The 17,241-nt window shown below is 37.1% G+C and overlaps 1 protein-coding gene across 2 annotated transcripts in view; it reads left to right on the top strand.

Annotated features, from left to right (window-relative positions):
• The first annotated feature begins 1,888 nt into the window (after window positions 1–1,888).
• The window catches only part of atp6v1h (ATPase H+ transporting V1 subunit H), a 53,155-nt gene continuing 37,802 nt past the window's right edge, over window positions 1,889–17,241 (top strand). For both annotated transcript variants that reach the window (XM_084120926.1, XM_084120925.1), the window contains exons 1-6: window positions 1,889–1,962; window positions 2,537–2,670; window positions 6,512–6,611; window positions 6,887–6,976; window positions 8,571–8,684; window positions 10,205–10,309. In XM_084120926.1, the coding sequence (XP_083977052.1) occupies window positions 2,567–2,670; window positions 6,512–6,611; window positions 6,887–6,976; window positions 8,571–8,684; window positions 10,205–10,309 (513 nt within the window). In that variant the 5' untranslated portion in view covers window positions 1,889–1,962; window positions 2,537–2,566. The remainder of the gene's footprint in view (window positions 1,963–2,536; window positions 2,671–6,511; window positions 6,612–6,886; window positions 6,977–8,570; window positions 8,685–10,204; window positions 10,310–17,241) is intronic.

Raw genomic sequence — 17,241 nt, 5'->3', positions numbered from 1 at the left:
TGCTAATCAATGACTTGAAGATAGTTAACTACACATCAGCAACATAAATTCATCAACTAACCATTCAGAAACGTCCTGCTGCATTCTACATGTTGTCACTTCTTCTTGAGCCTCTCCATCATTGTCCGACTCCACTTTAAACATAAAAGGCAGAACAGTTTCTGACATTTTAGTGCTTATCTAATATACACATGTGATTTCTTTACTTGCTGTTTATGTTCACAGACATAACCAGCTGTGTTTATGTGAACTTTGTTTGACATAACCTTGTGTGTATTTGACACTTCAAGTGCAATAAGACATGAAAAAGAATGTAATACTCACGCCGTCTGACATCCAGCTTTCTGTGCAAATGCTTCGAATGTGTGCGCTCAGGAAACCATATATCAGAAATTTAGACTGATATGGCTTTATGCAGATAATAAACTTTAATGATAATAAACTTTCATGACGTAGAACTGCAGTCACGTGAGCGTGACCACATTAGAGATGATAATCAAAACCAGATAGATAGTTTTTGGAAGAGTATCTGAGGCATGAGCTGTAGGCTCCGCCCTCTTCTGGAAAGTGGGGTGGGGAGCAGCAGCTCATTTGCATTTAAAGATACATGCAAGAAAACAGCGTGTTTTTCCTTCCACTCAAAAATGTTTGCAACATGGTATAATAAATTATCTGTTAGTTCTCTTTCAAAAGACAGAAGTGTCAAGTTGTTATGGAATCCTGTCATCTTTGTCTAGACGTGTTTGTTTCTTGAATGTGAGATAACGGAGTCAGTCGTCTGCTCTCGCGGTACTTTGATGCCATATGTCACAGTGATGTAGCATCGGAGCTGTCTCAAGTCGGACAGAATTTCTAACCAGCATGCACTGTTTCAAGTCAGCTGCTGGTCGGTCTGCGCAGTCGAACAAGCCTATTATTAGCCTACTACTGACTGAAGAGATGAATTAGCATATTAATATTAGGATAGAGTTCTAATGCATGACAAAATAAATCACATTTAAAATAATTATTGAAGAATTGTTAAACGTTAGAAAATTGTATTATTTATAAAATATATAGGTGGGCCTAGGCACATATTGCGAATTAATTTAATAAACTTAGTTACCTAGCTTTCCTGGTAGCCTTTAGTAAATTCACTTGTCTAAAATGATACATAAAACATATCATTCGATCCATGTTTACTTTCTTCACTGACACAGATGTAAATGTATCAAAGCTCAGCTTTTGGAAGGGAAGAGTAGGGCCAGATATGGAGACTGAGAGAAAAAGAAAGAGAGAAGGTGATGGAGATGGAGATGGAGATGAGAGAGGAAGAGCAGGTATTGACTATGCTATATTATCCTTTTTTTTTTTTTTTGTCCTTCAAACGTTTTAAAATGTAGGCTACATATGTAGATCAGGGAAATAAAAAAATTCTCCGGGGGTGTGTTGCCCCCGAACCCTCCCAGCGGGCACGTTGATATCAATTTGACGTCAAAGGTTAGTCAAGACTTGATTAAGATACTGCATATCATTTTAAGGTCAGTTTGAAAGGCAATGTCTTCCAGTGGTAATTAGGTGAAAAGAGAAAGTTAATACCCTCACTGAAATTGGTTTATGTATATGCAGGTCATTGAGGTCAATATGTTTGACATTCATCAAATCAATGTCATGTATTGGTTTTGACGTCAATTTGATTAGCATATTTGACCATTTTTTTACGTTGATTTTGACATCAATTTGATGTCTTTTCAACATCAATTGCCCACTGCTAGCAAACTCAATTTTGGGACCTAGGCTATATATTTATAAAACCCTGCGTACGGCCCTGAAGACAAATGATTCGAGTCACTGAGGCGAGTCAAAATCCTTACCACTGAAATGACTCTTTAAAGGGTTAATTCGTTGGCCCGCTCACATGACAGCATCACGTGACATTGATCCCGTGACGTCTTGTAGCAATTTGACAGCAAAAGACAGCAGGTACGTGAAGTCAGATATATTTCTAATATTTCTTCTAGAAATATTGCTTATCGGCTCTACTACAATTGATTGTTTGATAACTGTGTAGCAACGTCTTATTGAACAGTGACGCAAGGCGCTTACGTTACCTTTCCAGCCCGCTGTTTTCTTGCATTAGCAGTTGTCAGTGGCTTAAGTCCATTCAGTAGTAGTTTTGTTTAGAAGACATGTAACGTTATCGTTAACAAATATGATCATATTATTTCGAAATGACGTGCCCAGACCTCCTACAAATTTAGTTAATCTCATTTACATTATAACTAAAGTTGTAATTCGCCTTTTTACCCGTTCAACGTAGCTAACTGTTACACGACCCCTACTACGATGCTAATTCAGTTTTATAGTGTGTGTGAACAACACACAGTCCCTTTTGAGCAGTAATCTCATGTAATATTTATTCAACATATTTTTACCGTGTTATCTATGTTTCTAACCTCCTTTCGAGCGGAGCTATCTGGAACGAGTACAGATGCTGCAGTATTTTTCATGGTGGCCTTTCCAGGGATAGCATATCACGATTTGATATTGTTTTCAGTTTTTAGGTCCTAATATCTAAGAGCTCAAGATGGATATCCGAGGGGCAGTGGATGCTGCCGTTCCTACCAACATCATTGCAGCCAAGGCCGCAGAGGTCCGAGCAAACAAGGTCAACTGGCAGTCCTACCTGCAGTGAGTACATCTGAACATCACTTCTGCTTCTATATTTCTCTCCTAGACAATTAATTCTGAAATCTGAAAGATTTTTTGTCCTCATAGAATACTGCCACAAGAGACTGAGCTATTGTAAAAGTATTATGATGCTTAAAGTCACCATTATACAAACCAAATTTGACGGTTCTTGTTTTTGTTTTTTTGAGTATTTATTATAAATGATTAAAACCGTGCACATCATTACTTTTTATAAAATTCATGTGCCCTTGCCTTCTTTAATCAAAATAACTTCTCCCTCCCACTTGCAATGGCATCTCTTCTCTGATATGTTTACTGGCACGAGGGTGGGACAACCTGTCACTCACATTAGATCACAGCAATAGCAAACCACTACGATCCAATCAATTCCCAAAAGACAAAATCAACTTCCACCCTACATTTTTTCTTGTTCTAGAGTCCGTTTTACTTGAATATATGTCGTAATAGGGAAGAAAATACTTTTGCAACTTCCGTTTCATGCCGACTTTAAACCTTCTTTATGGAGTCCCCAGTAAAGTAAAAACAGACTTGTTTCATTCATGAATGATTGTTTTAACAAATCTAAACTTTTGAATCCTATGATACTTAATATGTTCACTAGTTCACTAGTTTTTATATCTATATATGTGTATCTTCAGAACTTGGATCACATCTTGGTTTCATTAATACAAATAAAATGGGCTTTGCATGTTTGCTAAAATTGTCTTTAGTGTAACACTTCTCTAAAACAGGAACAAGGTCTAGATCCTTTAAGGAAACTGTGACTGTGTCATTGTCATGTGACAGTTAATCAAGGTTGTGTGTGTGTATTCTCACACACATCTGAGAACTATATTCTCAGAAGGCGAAGCACTGCTACTTGGTCGGAGTGATTTGCTTGCAGCACCTGAGAAGCCCTGTGGTGAGGAGCAGAGAGTTCGCTCAGAGTTGGAGTAATTCACTCTGCAGAAGCAGCAGTGCTTCGGCTTCTGAGAATATAGTTCCCAGTATGTATACGGTTAGAAGATGGCTGTGTCTCATGTGACCTTGTTATTTGTACACGCTGTGACTATACAAATCACAACATGTAAATAGGAAAATGTTGGCGTTATTTTGTCACTTATTGGGAGCAGTATGCTAGCTGGAGCCGTTTACCTCTAGTCTTTGTGCTAAGCTAGGCTAGCAGTGGGTGCGTCAGACAGAGTTACGGCACGCATGGGGATGGAAAAGGGTATGAATGGACTTGTCTAACTCTGGGGGATATGGTGAATAAGCTAAAGTCCCAAAAAGTCGGCGTGTTCCTTTTAATTGTAATAATATTACACAATATTACTGTTTTACTGTATTTTTGATCAAACAAATGCAGCCTTGCTGAGCATAAAATACTTCTTTTTTTTTTTACCAAACTCTTACTGACCCTAAACACTTGAATGATAGTGTTATATTTTTGTTATTTTGTTATTTTATTTGATATTTGTATATATGTATATATTTTATATTTGTATATATTTTTTATATATGTTATTTTATTCTGCTATAAACCAGCCAACTGAATAGTTACAGAAATGTGAGGACATTCAAAATTCAGTTAATGAAGTATAATTAAATATGATAAATGAAGTATGTGTCACAGCCAGGTAGCAGCAAAAAACAGGATATAATGGTAGGAAATGAGAAACCCGTGGATCAAAATAATCTAACTATGAAAAAACATGGAAACTAATGCAAACAAAGGAAATGGAAAGGGAAAACAGGAGACAATGAAAACCCAACTACAAATCCACTCAAACTCAGACATCCCCCCAACCCCCCCCCCCCCCCCCCCCCCCCCCCCCCCCCAAAAAAAGGCGCGGACATGCGCCTTAAACATACCACAGAATAGCATGGGATGGGGCTTTGGAGGAGGATGGGGTACTGGTAAAATAGAACATCCAGGAGGAGGGAGGAGCCAGGGAGGAGATGACGGCAGGAGGAGACAGGTGCTGCCTTCAAAAATCTAAGAGATGAAGGTATCTCAGGAGACAGGAAGTGAAACAAACATTGCATTTGGACATGCCTTGATGCCTTCTGACCTTGGAATGCATCCTCCGAAGGTAGCATTTATCAGTTTTTGGACACAGCCATGGAGTAACCCTCAACAGAGCCACTAGGATACAGGCCCACGGCAGAACTGAAGGAGGGAGGAGCCAGGGTGTAGCCAGGAGCCCCACCAATTGAGGTGAAACCAGGCATGGTGATGACCCATGCAGAGCCGAGGAGAAGAAGACCCAGGGCAACACGATGAACTGGAGGTCCAAGGCGAAAGAGCAGGCTCGCAGGGCCGAGGTGGAGACACGGGTCTCAGCAGACTGAGGTAGGTAGCGAGGACAATGATGGAGCCAGTAGGAAGGAAGAGCTCAGTGGAGGGACAAGGTGCATGGCCCAACCAGGGTGTTGACTGACCAAGGCGGAGCTGGAGGGACGAGGCAGCCTGGCGAAGCCTGAGGGATGACGGACCATGGTGGAGCCGAGGGAGCATGGAGCTGATGGGTTGACAGAACGAGGTGGAATCCTGGGTCCAGAGATGGAGCTAGGGGATCAACACACCAGTGCGAAGCAGGGGATCTGAAACCCCAAGGCATATCCGAGCTGCTAGGTGGAGCCAGCAAAGAAGGAGCCGAAGGGCTGAAGGGAGCCAGCAGAGACAGAGCCAAAGAACGGAATGGTATAGGCAGAGGAAGTGGGAGGCTGGGTCGGAACATTGGCGACGAAACAGACTTGGTGCTGGGCAAAGTGCCTTGGGTAGTAAATAAATATATAAATAATAATAATAAATAATAATAATGACGAAGGGGGATCCACACTGAAAAAGCACCCAATCCACAAACTCTTTAAATGTCCCTCGAAGACCGTCCTCGGGTAGGTGTGACTTTGAAAAACACACACAGGCTGTTGTCATCGTAATGGACGAGATGGACCAGATCTAAAAAGTCCTGTGTGTGTTCCTCAAGGGAAGGATCCCCCTGTGAGAGTCAGTTCCGATCTTCCGATCTTCAAGGATGCAGCAAAGAAAAAATAGAAGGACCTAATCGCAGCAGTTGTTTTATTAAACACAAACTAAAAATATAAAAAACTCAGAAGTTCCAGAATAATTACACAAATCAAAAGAACAACCACTAAACACTGACGAGATTGGAACAAAGGAATAACTGAAATCAAGCTCTATATATACAAACGTTAACAAAGAGAGAAAATTAGAAATAGGCAAATCAAATTAATCTAACAATGAAAAACCATACCAACTACCAAGTCCACTCAAACTCAGACATAACATGATATTATGATAATATGTCTATAGAAAGGCAATTGCACAAGTATACTTGGTTGTTTGAATTTTTTACAGTTCAGAGAGTTTCATGGTTTTCTTATATTATTGCTTCATGTAGTTTTTGAAGGAACAAGGCAGAGCTCAACAAAATGTGTTTTAGCAACATAGAGGAAACAGTTACAGTTCTTATATTGGATCTTATTAGAAGAGTATATTTTTCATTTGTAATAGCCAGAAATTATACTGAAATATTTAATACATAATGACATGGTACATGATCAATAGGACAAGTGACAGTTTTATCAATGAGCATCCTGCAAACTCTCCACAAATGAGAGAAACATGGTGTACTTTTGTGGGCTCTTGAGAATGAATATAGTGTTTTAATCTGTCTATTGGATAGATTAAAACAATGTAAAAAGCAGGTGAGAGCGAATATGCTGAACGAATGTGAATAATTGATGCATTTTGTTAGATTGCCTTTTGTTGAGCTTATACCTCCCTTTAGTCATTGGTGAGTTTCATGCTTTTCAGGGGCCAAATGATCTCAGCCGAGGACTGCGAGTTTATCAAGAAGTTTGAGGTTGCCATGTCTGAAGACAAGCAAGCAATTCTGACAAAAGAAGGACATCAGGTATCTCATTTTTCCTGGATTTGTTTTGCCCATTACACCTGTTTAGCTTGAAAGAAGAAATGTACCACATTCATTTTGCATAACAGAACGACAGAGCTTTAGATCATTGCTTGTATTTTTATTTTTGGTTAGTTTTGAAAACACAGACCTTAGACACCATTTTTAAATAAATTAAAGCTTTGTGAAAATGACTAGACTCACATAGGCTCACATGTTGTTGTATTTCTATGCAATTCTATAGATTTAACTTTTTCTTCTGACATATTTTCTTGTAGTGTGCAAAGACCTTCCTCAACCTTATGGCTCATATATCTAAGGAGCAAACAGTTCAGTACATCCTGACCCTGATTGATGACACGCTGCAGGTAAAAACATGCACCATTTCAGAGATGTAAAAAGTTCAAATCTAATGTTTGTTTTCTCATAGCCCGTCAGACTTAAAGTCCCCCTGTGGTGAAAATCAAGGTTTTTTTTATGTTGTTTATATGTCTATGTGGTGTTTTTAATATGCTTTAAGATAAACATTGTGCAAATTCATAAGTCAGCACCATTGCCGAGTATTTTCTCTTTAAAACTGCAGCGATCTAATGGCAGCTGCAAATCTAAATCCTGGTGTTTCTGACATCACAAACTACCTTGTGACCAATCACTTCAACGTGCCTGCGGGCTATAGCATATTATTAACTATTACCACTCTGATGCAGGGAAGTCTCAAGAGAAGCCAGGTTATCCCTGAATATTTTAACATTAGCAACACATTATTAGCTGTTTGATAATAGTCAAGCAAAAGGCTAATCATGTTAATTAACGGTATGTTTCCGACGTTGTAAAGAGCGATATGATTGTGCAGGTTTACCTCAGTAAGTTGGCCGTGTGGATCTCTGAGCTCGTTTGAGTGAGTGGAGGCAGGGCTACTTTGCATATTCATAGAATCCGTATATACTAAATGAAGTAAGGGTGTAGTTATATTCAAGCTTTTTTAAAGCATGAAGACTTTTTTTTTTTGAGTTTTAAGGGATACAATTATTGACTACAGGGGGACTTTTAAAAGCTTTGGAGTGTTCATTTATAACACTCAGTATTATCTCAGTTAAAAGGTGTAGAGTGTATTGAAATGAGAAATGCAGACAATTGCATGAATATTTCTATGACATTTGCTTTTTGTCTCTTCACAGCCTTGGTCTTGCAAAAATGTCAAGTCCTTGAGCTGATTTTGAATTATAATGTCATTCAGTCAATCTTCCTTTAGCTTTGCTTATTCCCTGTATATTTTGTCAATATTATCTGTTAAGTTTGTGCTGATAGATGGCCTTCATAAAACCCACTTTCAGTTGCATATGGAGCCTGCGGTTCTGTGTACTGCAGCATCTATACTGAGTGTTTCTGTATTCATACATTGACTCGTCATCTCACAACTCATTTAGCCTATGCCTCGATGATGACATCTTCTATTCATATGCAAAGTGGTTATATTTTTAAAACCATGATAAACAGGCTAATTTTTCCATTTTAAATATCAATTCATTTTCTAAATGTGTCTGGGGAAATGGAAGAAATTAACAGTCTGTCTCACTCACCCTGCATGTGCTGTTTTGTCAAGCATCTTTTACATTATTTTTCAAGGACACAACAGTGCTACCATGCATAGCTCATGCTGTAATACCAGTGAAATGGAGGTAAACAATGGAAAATAATCAGATTACCTAAAATAATTTGACTATGTTTTTTTTTTAATCTATTTTTATTTATTCATATAAAAGAAAAAAGAAAAAAAACTCATACAGGAAAGCACAACTGATGAAATGCACTGTTGTGTCATCACTTACCTTTTGTACCATCACTTAATGTCCATTTGTGCAACTTCTATATTAGAAGATGTGTCTGGGATAATTTTTCTATAATCACTCACCTTTTCTAATTAATTTGTTGCAATAATGGGTCTTTTGCTCTACCATGCAGGAAAATCATCAGAGGGTGAATATCTTCTTTGATTATGCCAAGAAGACTAAGAATACAGCCTGGTCATATTTCCTTCCAATGCTGAACCGTCAAGACCTCTTTACTGTTCACATGGTAAGTTGCTATCAGACAATAAATATATATATATACACACTACTGTTTAAAAGTTTGAGATCAGTAGCATTTTTTTTTTCTTGTTGAAAGAAATATTTCACATTTTCATACCCCAAACTTTAAACAGCTGTTCTAGGTAGAGTATTTAATAATTTAGTCAACTTTTTTACTGAAGAAAGTGCTTTATTACAAATATGGTTAAAAAAAACAACAGCAGCAGCAGCAGCGATATTAATTAAATTATTTGTCATTGCAGTGAAATTATATTAATGTATTTTAAGAAGCTCCTTTGACCTGCTTTGACCTTATATTTTCTTCTGTAAAAGAAAAGTAATTTGTACTACTACCACAAAAGCTTAAATTTCACAATTAATTTCAGGAATTTGTAGGTGGTGTTTACTGATGGTTCAGTTGCATTTGCATAACAAAGTCACTGTAGAATGTGGACCAATGTTACACAATCCTTTTCCCGCGGAAATTTTTTTTTTCCAAGCAATTACTGAACTGAAGTTAGCTTTTCTCTATACTTACTAAACAGATCGACCAATGAGGAATCACCAGTTATTACCAATTTCAGGTGTTTTCCAAGGTCTGCCACACAGTATTCTGCTTATTACATAATATCATTGTGATTTGTTCTTAAAAGCAACTTGTACATCAATCCAGAACTCACATTCAGGGCCATTACACTTTTGTTTGAGAGCCCATAGGTAGAATGAGTCCATCAATAATTCATCAAAGACATTTCCATGCTTAGTTTTGAACATTCACTCCAAAGCAAAACAATTTCCCAGGATACTCTCATTATAAGGATACATACTTCACACGCAGAACAGCATGAAGTCGTCACAGTTTAATTACCCTTCAGGCAGACGGCAGTCGCAGGGTGCTGAACCTCGTAAGGATGGTATTGATTCCCCTTGCCATCCTCACCTCAGCTCTTAATGAAACACTCTGAAGTTCCCGTTTTGTATGGCAAGCAGAGTAAATGCCATGTCTTCTGGAAACATCAGAATGGCTCTGAATGCATTCATTACCATGGTGCACACACAGATGTAGGGAGCGAAAGAGCCCTCAGTGAATCACTTCATCTGTCCAATAATTTGAGCATATTCTGCAGCAGTTGTATATTCATTTGGCTGAAATGTTAATTTAGGGTGTTTAATTTCAGGTTGAACGTTTCAGACGGATCTAGACAGAGCAACAGTCGCCATTACTTATAACAATTAGAGCTGTTAATTGTCCTTAATGCAGAGAAGAAGAGCAGAGAGAGGACAGGAAATTATGGGGAGAGAGAACGAGAGCAGGATTGGGAAATGTTATAAGTTCTATTCAAACTCTATTTGTTTTCATCATGACCACTGCTCATTGTGCCCAAACAAGTGTGCTAACGACTAGTCAACAGCCCCAACAAGGCATTTTTTGATATTCTTATGTTCAAGCATCTGCATGAAAGCCACTTTTAACAGAAATAATTTTTTTCCTAGCAGTGATGTGATATTTCTCTTCTTCCCCCCCAGGCCGCGAGGATCATAGCCAAGCTGGCTGCCTGGGGACGTGACCTGATGGAGGGCAGTGACCTGAACTACTACTTCAACTGGATTAAGACCCAGCTCAGCTCTCAGGTAAAAAACAAATAGATTCCATTCTAAATTCAGTAGACCTTCTCTCTCCAACCAATTTAAGGTTTTACAATTATGTCATCATTTCCTCACCCTCATTCATTCCAGACCTGTATGACTTTCTTTCTTCATTGGAACACAAAAGGGACACAAGAGAATTTTAATTTTAAGATTTTTTTTATTTTTATCTTACCTTTTATCTTACCCTACCTTATCTAAAACATCTGCTTCTACTGTCAGTCACTGAACATAATCTACTGTATCTGGATCTTTGTGCATTACCACTGTTGCCTCTGTGCCTTATGATGTAAATTTTCCTATACAATGAAACTTCAAAAGATGCCATCGCTTTCTTGTTTTCAATCATCTTCCTTTCACTGGAGTGTGAAAGGCAAGCAGAGACATAAAAGAATTTGTGATGTGTCAAAGCACTGGCCATGTACTGTTTTACTTTTAAGTTTTTTGTTAGGTTTTAAAAAGAAAGGAAGAAGGCTGTTTGTGTCAGTTGTTTAGTTTATTAACTTTATCAGTTACATTTACAAATGAAATATTTCTGTTGTATCAAGGCCAAAAGTCTGAGACCGCATTGAAAATTTGGGATTCAAAATCTAATTTATACCTGAAAATAAAGAGAAACTTCTAAAACGTCAAATAAATTAAGAAATATTGGATTGAGCACTATAGATTTGTTATTAAACTGGGTTGAATGTAAAACCTGGAAATATCAATGACTTTTAAAATCGTCTTTTCTAGGCCTGATAAAGTCATGAATATTTGCATTATTAGTATTACTAGTCAAGTGCCCGTGCAAAATCAGTTAATAAGAGCATAATAGCCAGTTTTAGCATTGAGATCAGGTTTATGTTTGACTTGTTGACTACTATTCAGTTAACGACCGATAAAACAATGTTAAGCACAACAAAGGAGATCACATAAACCGCTAACTTGGTTGTTTCAATTATGAAAAGAAAGGATGGCTTACACTGGAAAGATGTGGATTTGCCGTCACAATCAGTAAGAGGAGAGTTAACCTCGTTTAAGCCTGCATAGCCTACATGAGCTATCCTGTTGAATAGGCAGGGCAGCTATTTAACATAGCATATTCAACATCACATAGTTACAGGCTAACTTCAGCGCGCATAACACAGTAAAAACTTAGCATTGAGACCAGGCTATGCTTGAGCAAACAGTTAATAGTGAATAGGCTACTACAAATGATGGCCGTGAAAGAGACTGTGAACGCATTGAATAGGATATGTTTAGTTGGTGAATAGCATAGGCTACTATTACACAGTAGCAATAACGTTAAGCGCACCAGAATAAAATATAATATTCAGAAGTAAACAGTGTAGCTGACTTACAGATTCAGTTAACGTCCACAAATGAATAGGCTAAGCGCGACAATTCAGGGAGCAGGCTACACAGTGAACTCTGAGAAAATGTTACTTAAGCTCCGCTGCTTTCTTCGACCCTCTCTGTCTCTGGTCCTGTGCTGTGCTCACTCAGTGTGCAGTGTGAGGGGGGGGTGGCCAGCGGCTAGAGCGGCAAAAGCCAATGTGTGCTATATATTTAACAATATCTTTTGCATTTCTAATCCAAACAACGTCAAACTTGGCACTGCACTCACTCATGCCCGTAGCAAGACAACTGTCACATTTGAAATCCATCGGACTAATGGTTCGAGAGATATGCGAATAACAGACACACAGACAGACAGACAGACAGACATGATATGATATATTAATATTCTAATATAGCCTAATAATTATGGCTGTCAAAATGTATGCATTAATGCATTTTTTTTCTGTTATCCATCATTCATTTAAGTGTTATTAAATCATTCAAGAGCGATAAGATGCAAAAAAAGAACTAAAATCTGTACTGGTGTGCTGTATGTGAAGCGGCTCTCTGTGAACAAACACACGAAACGTGCGCACAGAAAGCCACTTCAGGCAGCGCCGCTTTGAGTTCTCTTTTGCACTTGAATGGAAAAAACACACAAAATTATTTTTTGTTGAGTATTCTCATAAGCACAGTCTTAAATGAGTAACTGTCATTATGTTGTTTCTACATTATTTTGGCTATTCAGTGTGAAAGTATTACAATATCAAAATATATGAAAAACTTTGATGTTAGGTGTGATTAATCACTTTTAATTACCGGTAGTTTTTTTATTACATTTTTTATCGATTGACAGCACTAATAATAATGTTTTGCTATAAAGTATTTAATCATCTACTTTTTTTTTGTGATTTTGTTTAGAGTAAACTTGCTTTCAAGCCATAGTGATGTCCAGTTTGTGAGCATTTGAGCATGTTTTAATGAATTGTTTTAACTGGTTCACAAATTTGTCTGAATGAGTCATTGGCGAATAGTTTTTTTACATTATATAAAAAAATACTTATCTAGAAGTCACAACATGCCTGGAAAAATCATTGGAGAATTGGTAAAGAAAAAATAGGCAGTCAGTCTGATTAAAGAAAATTCTGAAAATGTTTCATTATATAATTTTTTTTTTTTTAATTTAATTGTGTATTTACAGTATATAATATAATAAACTGATTGCAAAATACAAGCATTTTCACTAATGATCTCAGAATTTTGGTGCCCACCCATTTGTCAAGCAGCACTTGCACAGGAACGAGTGAATTTGTATGTACTCTGTCACTCCTCGTATCCTGCATGTACACAGTTGGGGGTCGAGATCTGCAGAGACAGCCGTGCCAGGGCACTATGCAGCAGAGTGCTTTATATAAAGGGCACAACAAGAAGAATGAACCGAGAAGTGCGTAGAGCACGATTTGAACTTGGATCCTCCTGACTCAGAATGAGCTGAGCTGTGAGCTCTGCTGCAGCAGGCCAGCCACAGATACAGATTAAGACATTCACTCAAGTGCATAGTGGTGCTAAGTGCCTTACCTTGAGTCATTTACCACCCTCAAATGGGACACAGGGGTTGACCTTACTTGTGGTGGTACCAACTTCTTTGCTTAAAAAAAAAAAAAAAAAACTCTGATGTGCCGGTTCAGCATAGTATTCTAGAGGTTTTGTTTGTGTTACTAGCTTGAGAGAATTGGTGAAACAACATCTTGTGTTTCTGACACTTTTTTTTGTTCTATGCCCCGCTATATGTTTTTAGTGTAGATATGCTTGATGTATGTGTCATGCCAAGGCTGTCAGTGTACCAGGAGGGACGTTATAAATTATCAAGAGATAAAAGCTCTTTTCCATGTAAGGCTGGACGGTATACCGGTAGATATAATTAATTTTGGACTATCATCTCTTTTGCGGTTACGTTCAAGTGATGTTACCGTCATGAAAGCTTATCATTTGCATACATTTTTTAAGCATTGCAGTTTAAAAACAATTGATTTTAAACCATTGAAGCACAATGGCAGTGAAAGAGAACTCATTTTGTTATATGCCCAGTCTGAGAAACGTAAATGGTTGAGAAAGAAAACGCGTGTGTATCAGTATATTTGATCTGTCATTTGCTCTTTTAAGTGACAGCTGCCTAATATAACTGCTGCTATCTGTCATTAATGTTAATCAAGCAATAAAAGAAAAAGTCACTCTGCTCTTGAATATTTCTTATTTCTAGTGCTTGAAGTTTTTCAGGTAGGTCTAGTTTATTTGTGTCTTTGTTCTATTGTAGTTCTAACTTTATCTCTTTTAAACTTATGTTAGGCTAGTATTAGTTGTTTGTCATATTAAAATTGGTGACAAGAATTATTACATTTAAAAGATATCAAACATTTTGATATAACAAAAACCTTTTTAAAAGCAAATATAACTATATCGTGATTCATACCGTTATCGCGAAATAAAATGACCCATATGATGATGATTAGGGTTATGCGAGACTATTTGACTAGTTGATTAAACGGTAGTCAACAAGTTGATTCTGCTGCTAGTCAACTAGGAAATACAAGTCGTTTAATTTTTTTAAATTTTTTTACTTTGTATTTTGACAAAGGCAATGTTTAAATTACAGTCACATTAATGTTACTTTTTAAAATGAATGTATTATTTAGAAAAGTGTATATCTGGAGCGGAAAACTAAATCTTTTCATTTTACATCAGATTTTGCATGCGTTTGTTTTCTCTGTGGCACTCGCAGCAGGTTCAGATAAATATGAGGAAATATTTTGGCTTGCCTACACGAGAACCGCATTGACGGTTACCGTGGTAATGAACAACAACACCTTAACGTGCTGACTTGTGTGGACTAACTTTTATTTGAGGGAATATGTTTATAATAGGCTATTAGTTTCGAACTTATTGGTCCTGCGCTGCCTAATCATTCAGTTGATTTAAATAAATATGGCTAACAATGTTTAAAGGGATAGTTCACCCAAAAATGAAAATTCTGTCATCAATTACTCAACCTCATGTTGTTCCAAACCTGTATGAGTTTCTTTCTTCTGTTGAATACAAAAGAAGATATTTTGAAGAATGTTGGAAACCAGACAGTTGACTTCACCCCATTGACTTCCATAGGATTTTTTTTTTTTTTTTTTACTACTATGGAAGTCAATGGCTACCGTCAACTGTCTGGTTACCAACATTCTTCAAAATGGGTGAGTAAATGATGACCAAAATTTTCATTTTTGGGTGAACTATTCCTTTAAGAGAACGCTTCAGTTTAATATACAATGATCATAATGCAAGGCAACATAGCATGTGTCTGACCTATTTTTAGCGCCATTCAGTATGGGATTTGACTGTTCATAGATTAAGTAGTCTATTTGACATGGATCGCATACACAGACTGTTTCCTGGGGGGTTAGACTAATCGACTAGTCAGTTGAAAAATTTCCATTTAAACGTTAATGAAATTAGTCGTTGCGCACATTCCTAATCGTGATATAAGATTTTGGTCATCTCGCCCACCCCTATTTCCATGTATATCTGAGTTTTGTCCTAACCAGTTTGGCAGGATGTTTTGTCACAACTCACAACTGTACATTAAACATCAAATATCTTCTGAGTGGCTGTGATTGTGTCACATAACAGTTTAGTGTGTTTAGAGAGCATTCTGTGTGGACAGAAAAATTGCTTCTTATTGGAAACTTAATGTTGCACCTAGTTAGTAAGCAGTACGAGTATGTGTTTGTTGTTTGGATTTGAGTGTGTTCTTATTTGATTTTAGATAACCTTCAAACATGTTTTTGTGTTGTTTTCACAAGCCTGAACTGGAATCCATTTACATTAAAGTGCAGTAAAGATGTGATTTGTATGCACATGTTTTAAGATGACCCTCCATTCACATGCAGTACCAGTAACAGGACAAGTGTTTTGATTGCATTAAAGATTTGAAGTCTGCCTCAATATGTCAGAATCTCGTTTTCATTTGTAGGCATAATTTACAGTGGGCGTGGGTGGGACATGTCCCCACCTCTTCTTGCCATGGCGGATTTTATTTCCACCATCATAGCTAAAATTGATATGTTTTCCAGTGAAAAAAAAAAAAAAAAAGTACTAAATGTACTGCCTGATGTACTCAGGGCTCCAGACTGCGACCAATTGGTCACATTTTGCGACCATTTTTCCTGCCGGTGCGACCAAATATTTATTTAGGTCGCGCTGGCGCGACCACAATGTTGCCGAGCAGCGAATCCAAACAAAATGAAAGCGGAACGAAAATGCGCTACTCCTTTATGCTTCACGGACCGTTTATTAGTTAACATTAACATTCCGATTCGGCGCAGAGTTCTCTGTTGTAAACCATAGATATCAGATCAAACAGCGCTGACGTGGAAACCAGGAGAAACACTTATAGAAGGCTTTCAGTCCACAAATCAGCAACATTCACCATGGATTTAATGTAGTAACTGTAACCATAATGTGAAAGAAATAGTCAAACGCTTACAAGTACTAACTGTTACTCATCTTTTTCCAGCACTTCAAAACTATCATATATAAATGTTATTTTTAATGTGATGACCAACACATTTTTTGTTCATCCTTCAAAAATTGTCTTATTTAAACTCTTATTTAAACACTTATTTAAAAATAATAAAATAAATAAATTACCATTGTAAACAGTAGGATGCTTATTGGCTATTTTCACTCCCTAATATAATTTTTTTTCACTCGGTTTGCTTTTTAATTAATATTAAGACATTATGAATGATAATAATTAAAGTTAATTTCATCTACACCCTAAATTAAGCTTAGTGCTTTAGTATCCGCCGCAGTGCTACCAGATATTTTTTTTGTAGAACTCAGTGGCTCCGGTGCCGCTGCCCTCAGATGTTAGTCTGGTGCCTGTGAACTTAAAATAAAACTGCACATTGTAATATCTGTACGTTAAGTCTATTTATTATTAAATAATTTGTCAGTATTACAGTTATTTTGGGGGAAATTTGAATAATTGCATTGCAAGCTGATTTAAGGTGTGCCCCTAAATTTTCTGCTTGCGCTCCTAAAATTTTCAGTCAGGGGCTACAGCGCTCCTAGTAAAAAAAAGTTAGTCTGGAGCCCTGGTACTAAATATTTTTTAATGATTTGAAAGTATATATCGCTCACCAAGGCTGCATTTATTTAAGCAAAACTACAGTAAATATTACAATAATTTTGTTAAAATTTAAAAGAACTGTTTTCTGTTTTAGTATATTTTAAAATGTAATTTATTCCTGTGATGGCAAAGCTGAATTTTCACCGTCTTCAGTGTCTCGTGATCCTTCAGAAATCATTCTAATATGCTGATTTGATGCTCAAGAAACATTTCTTATTATTATCAATGGCAAAAACAGTTTTGCTGCTTAATATTTTTGTGGAAACCGTGATAATATTTTTAAGGATTCTTTGATGAATAGAAAGTTCAACTGAACAGCTTTTATTTGAAATAGAACCTTTTTGTAACTATGTAAAATTCTTTACTGTCACTGACCCCAAACTTTTCAACGGTAGGGTACACCCTTTAAAGTACA

This window comes from Abramis brama (genome assembly GCF_963993115.1).
Source record: "Abramis brama genome assembly, chromosome: 7".
NCBI classification, from domain to species: domain Eukaryota; kingdom Metazoa; phylum Chordata; class Actinopteri; order Cypriniformes; family Leuciscidae; genus Abramis; species Abramis brama.
This window is presented reverse-complemented; position numbering and strand designations above follow the sequence as displayed.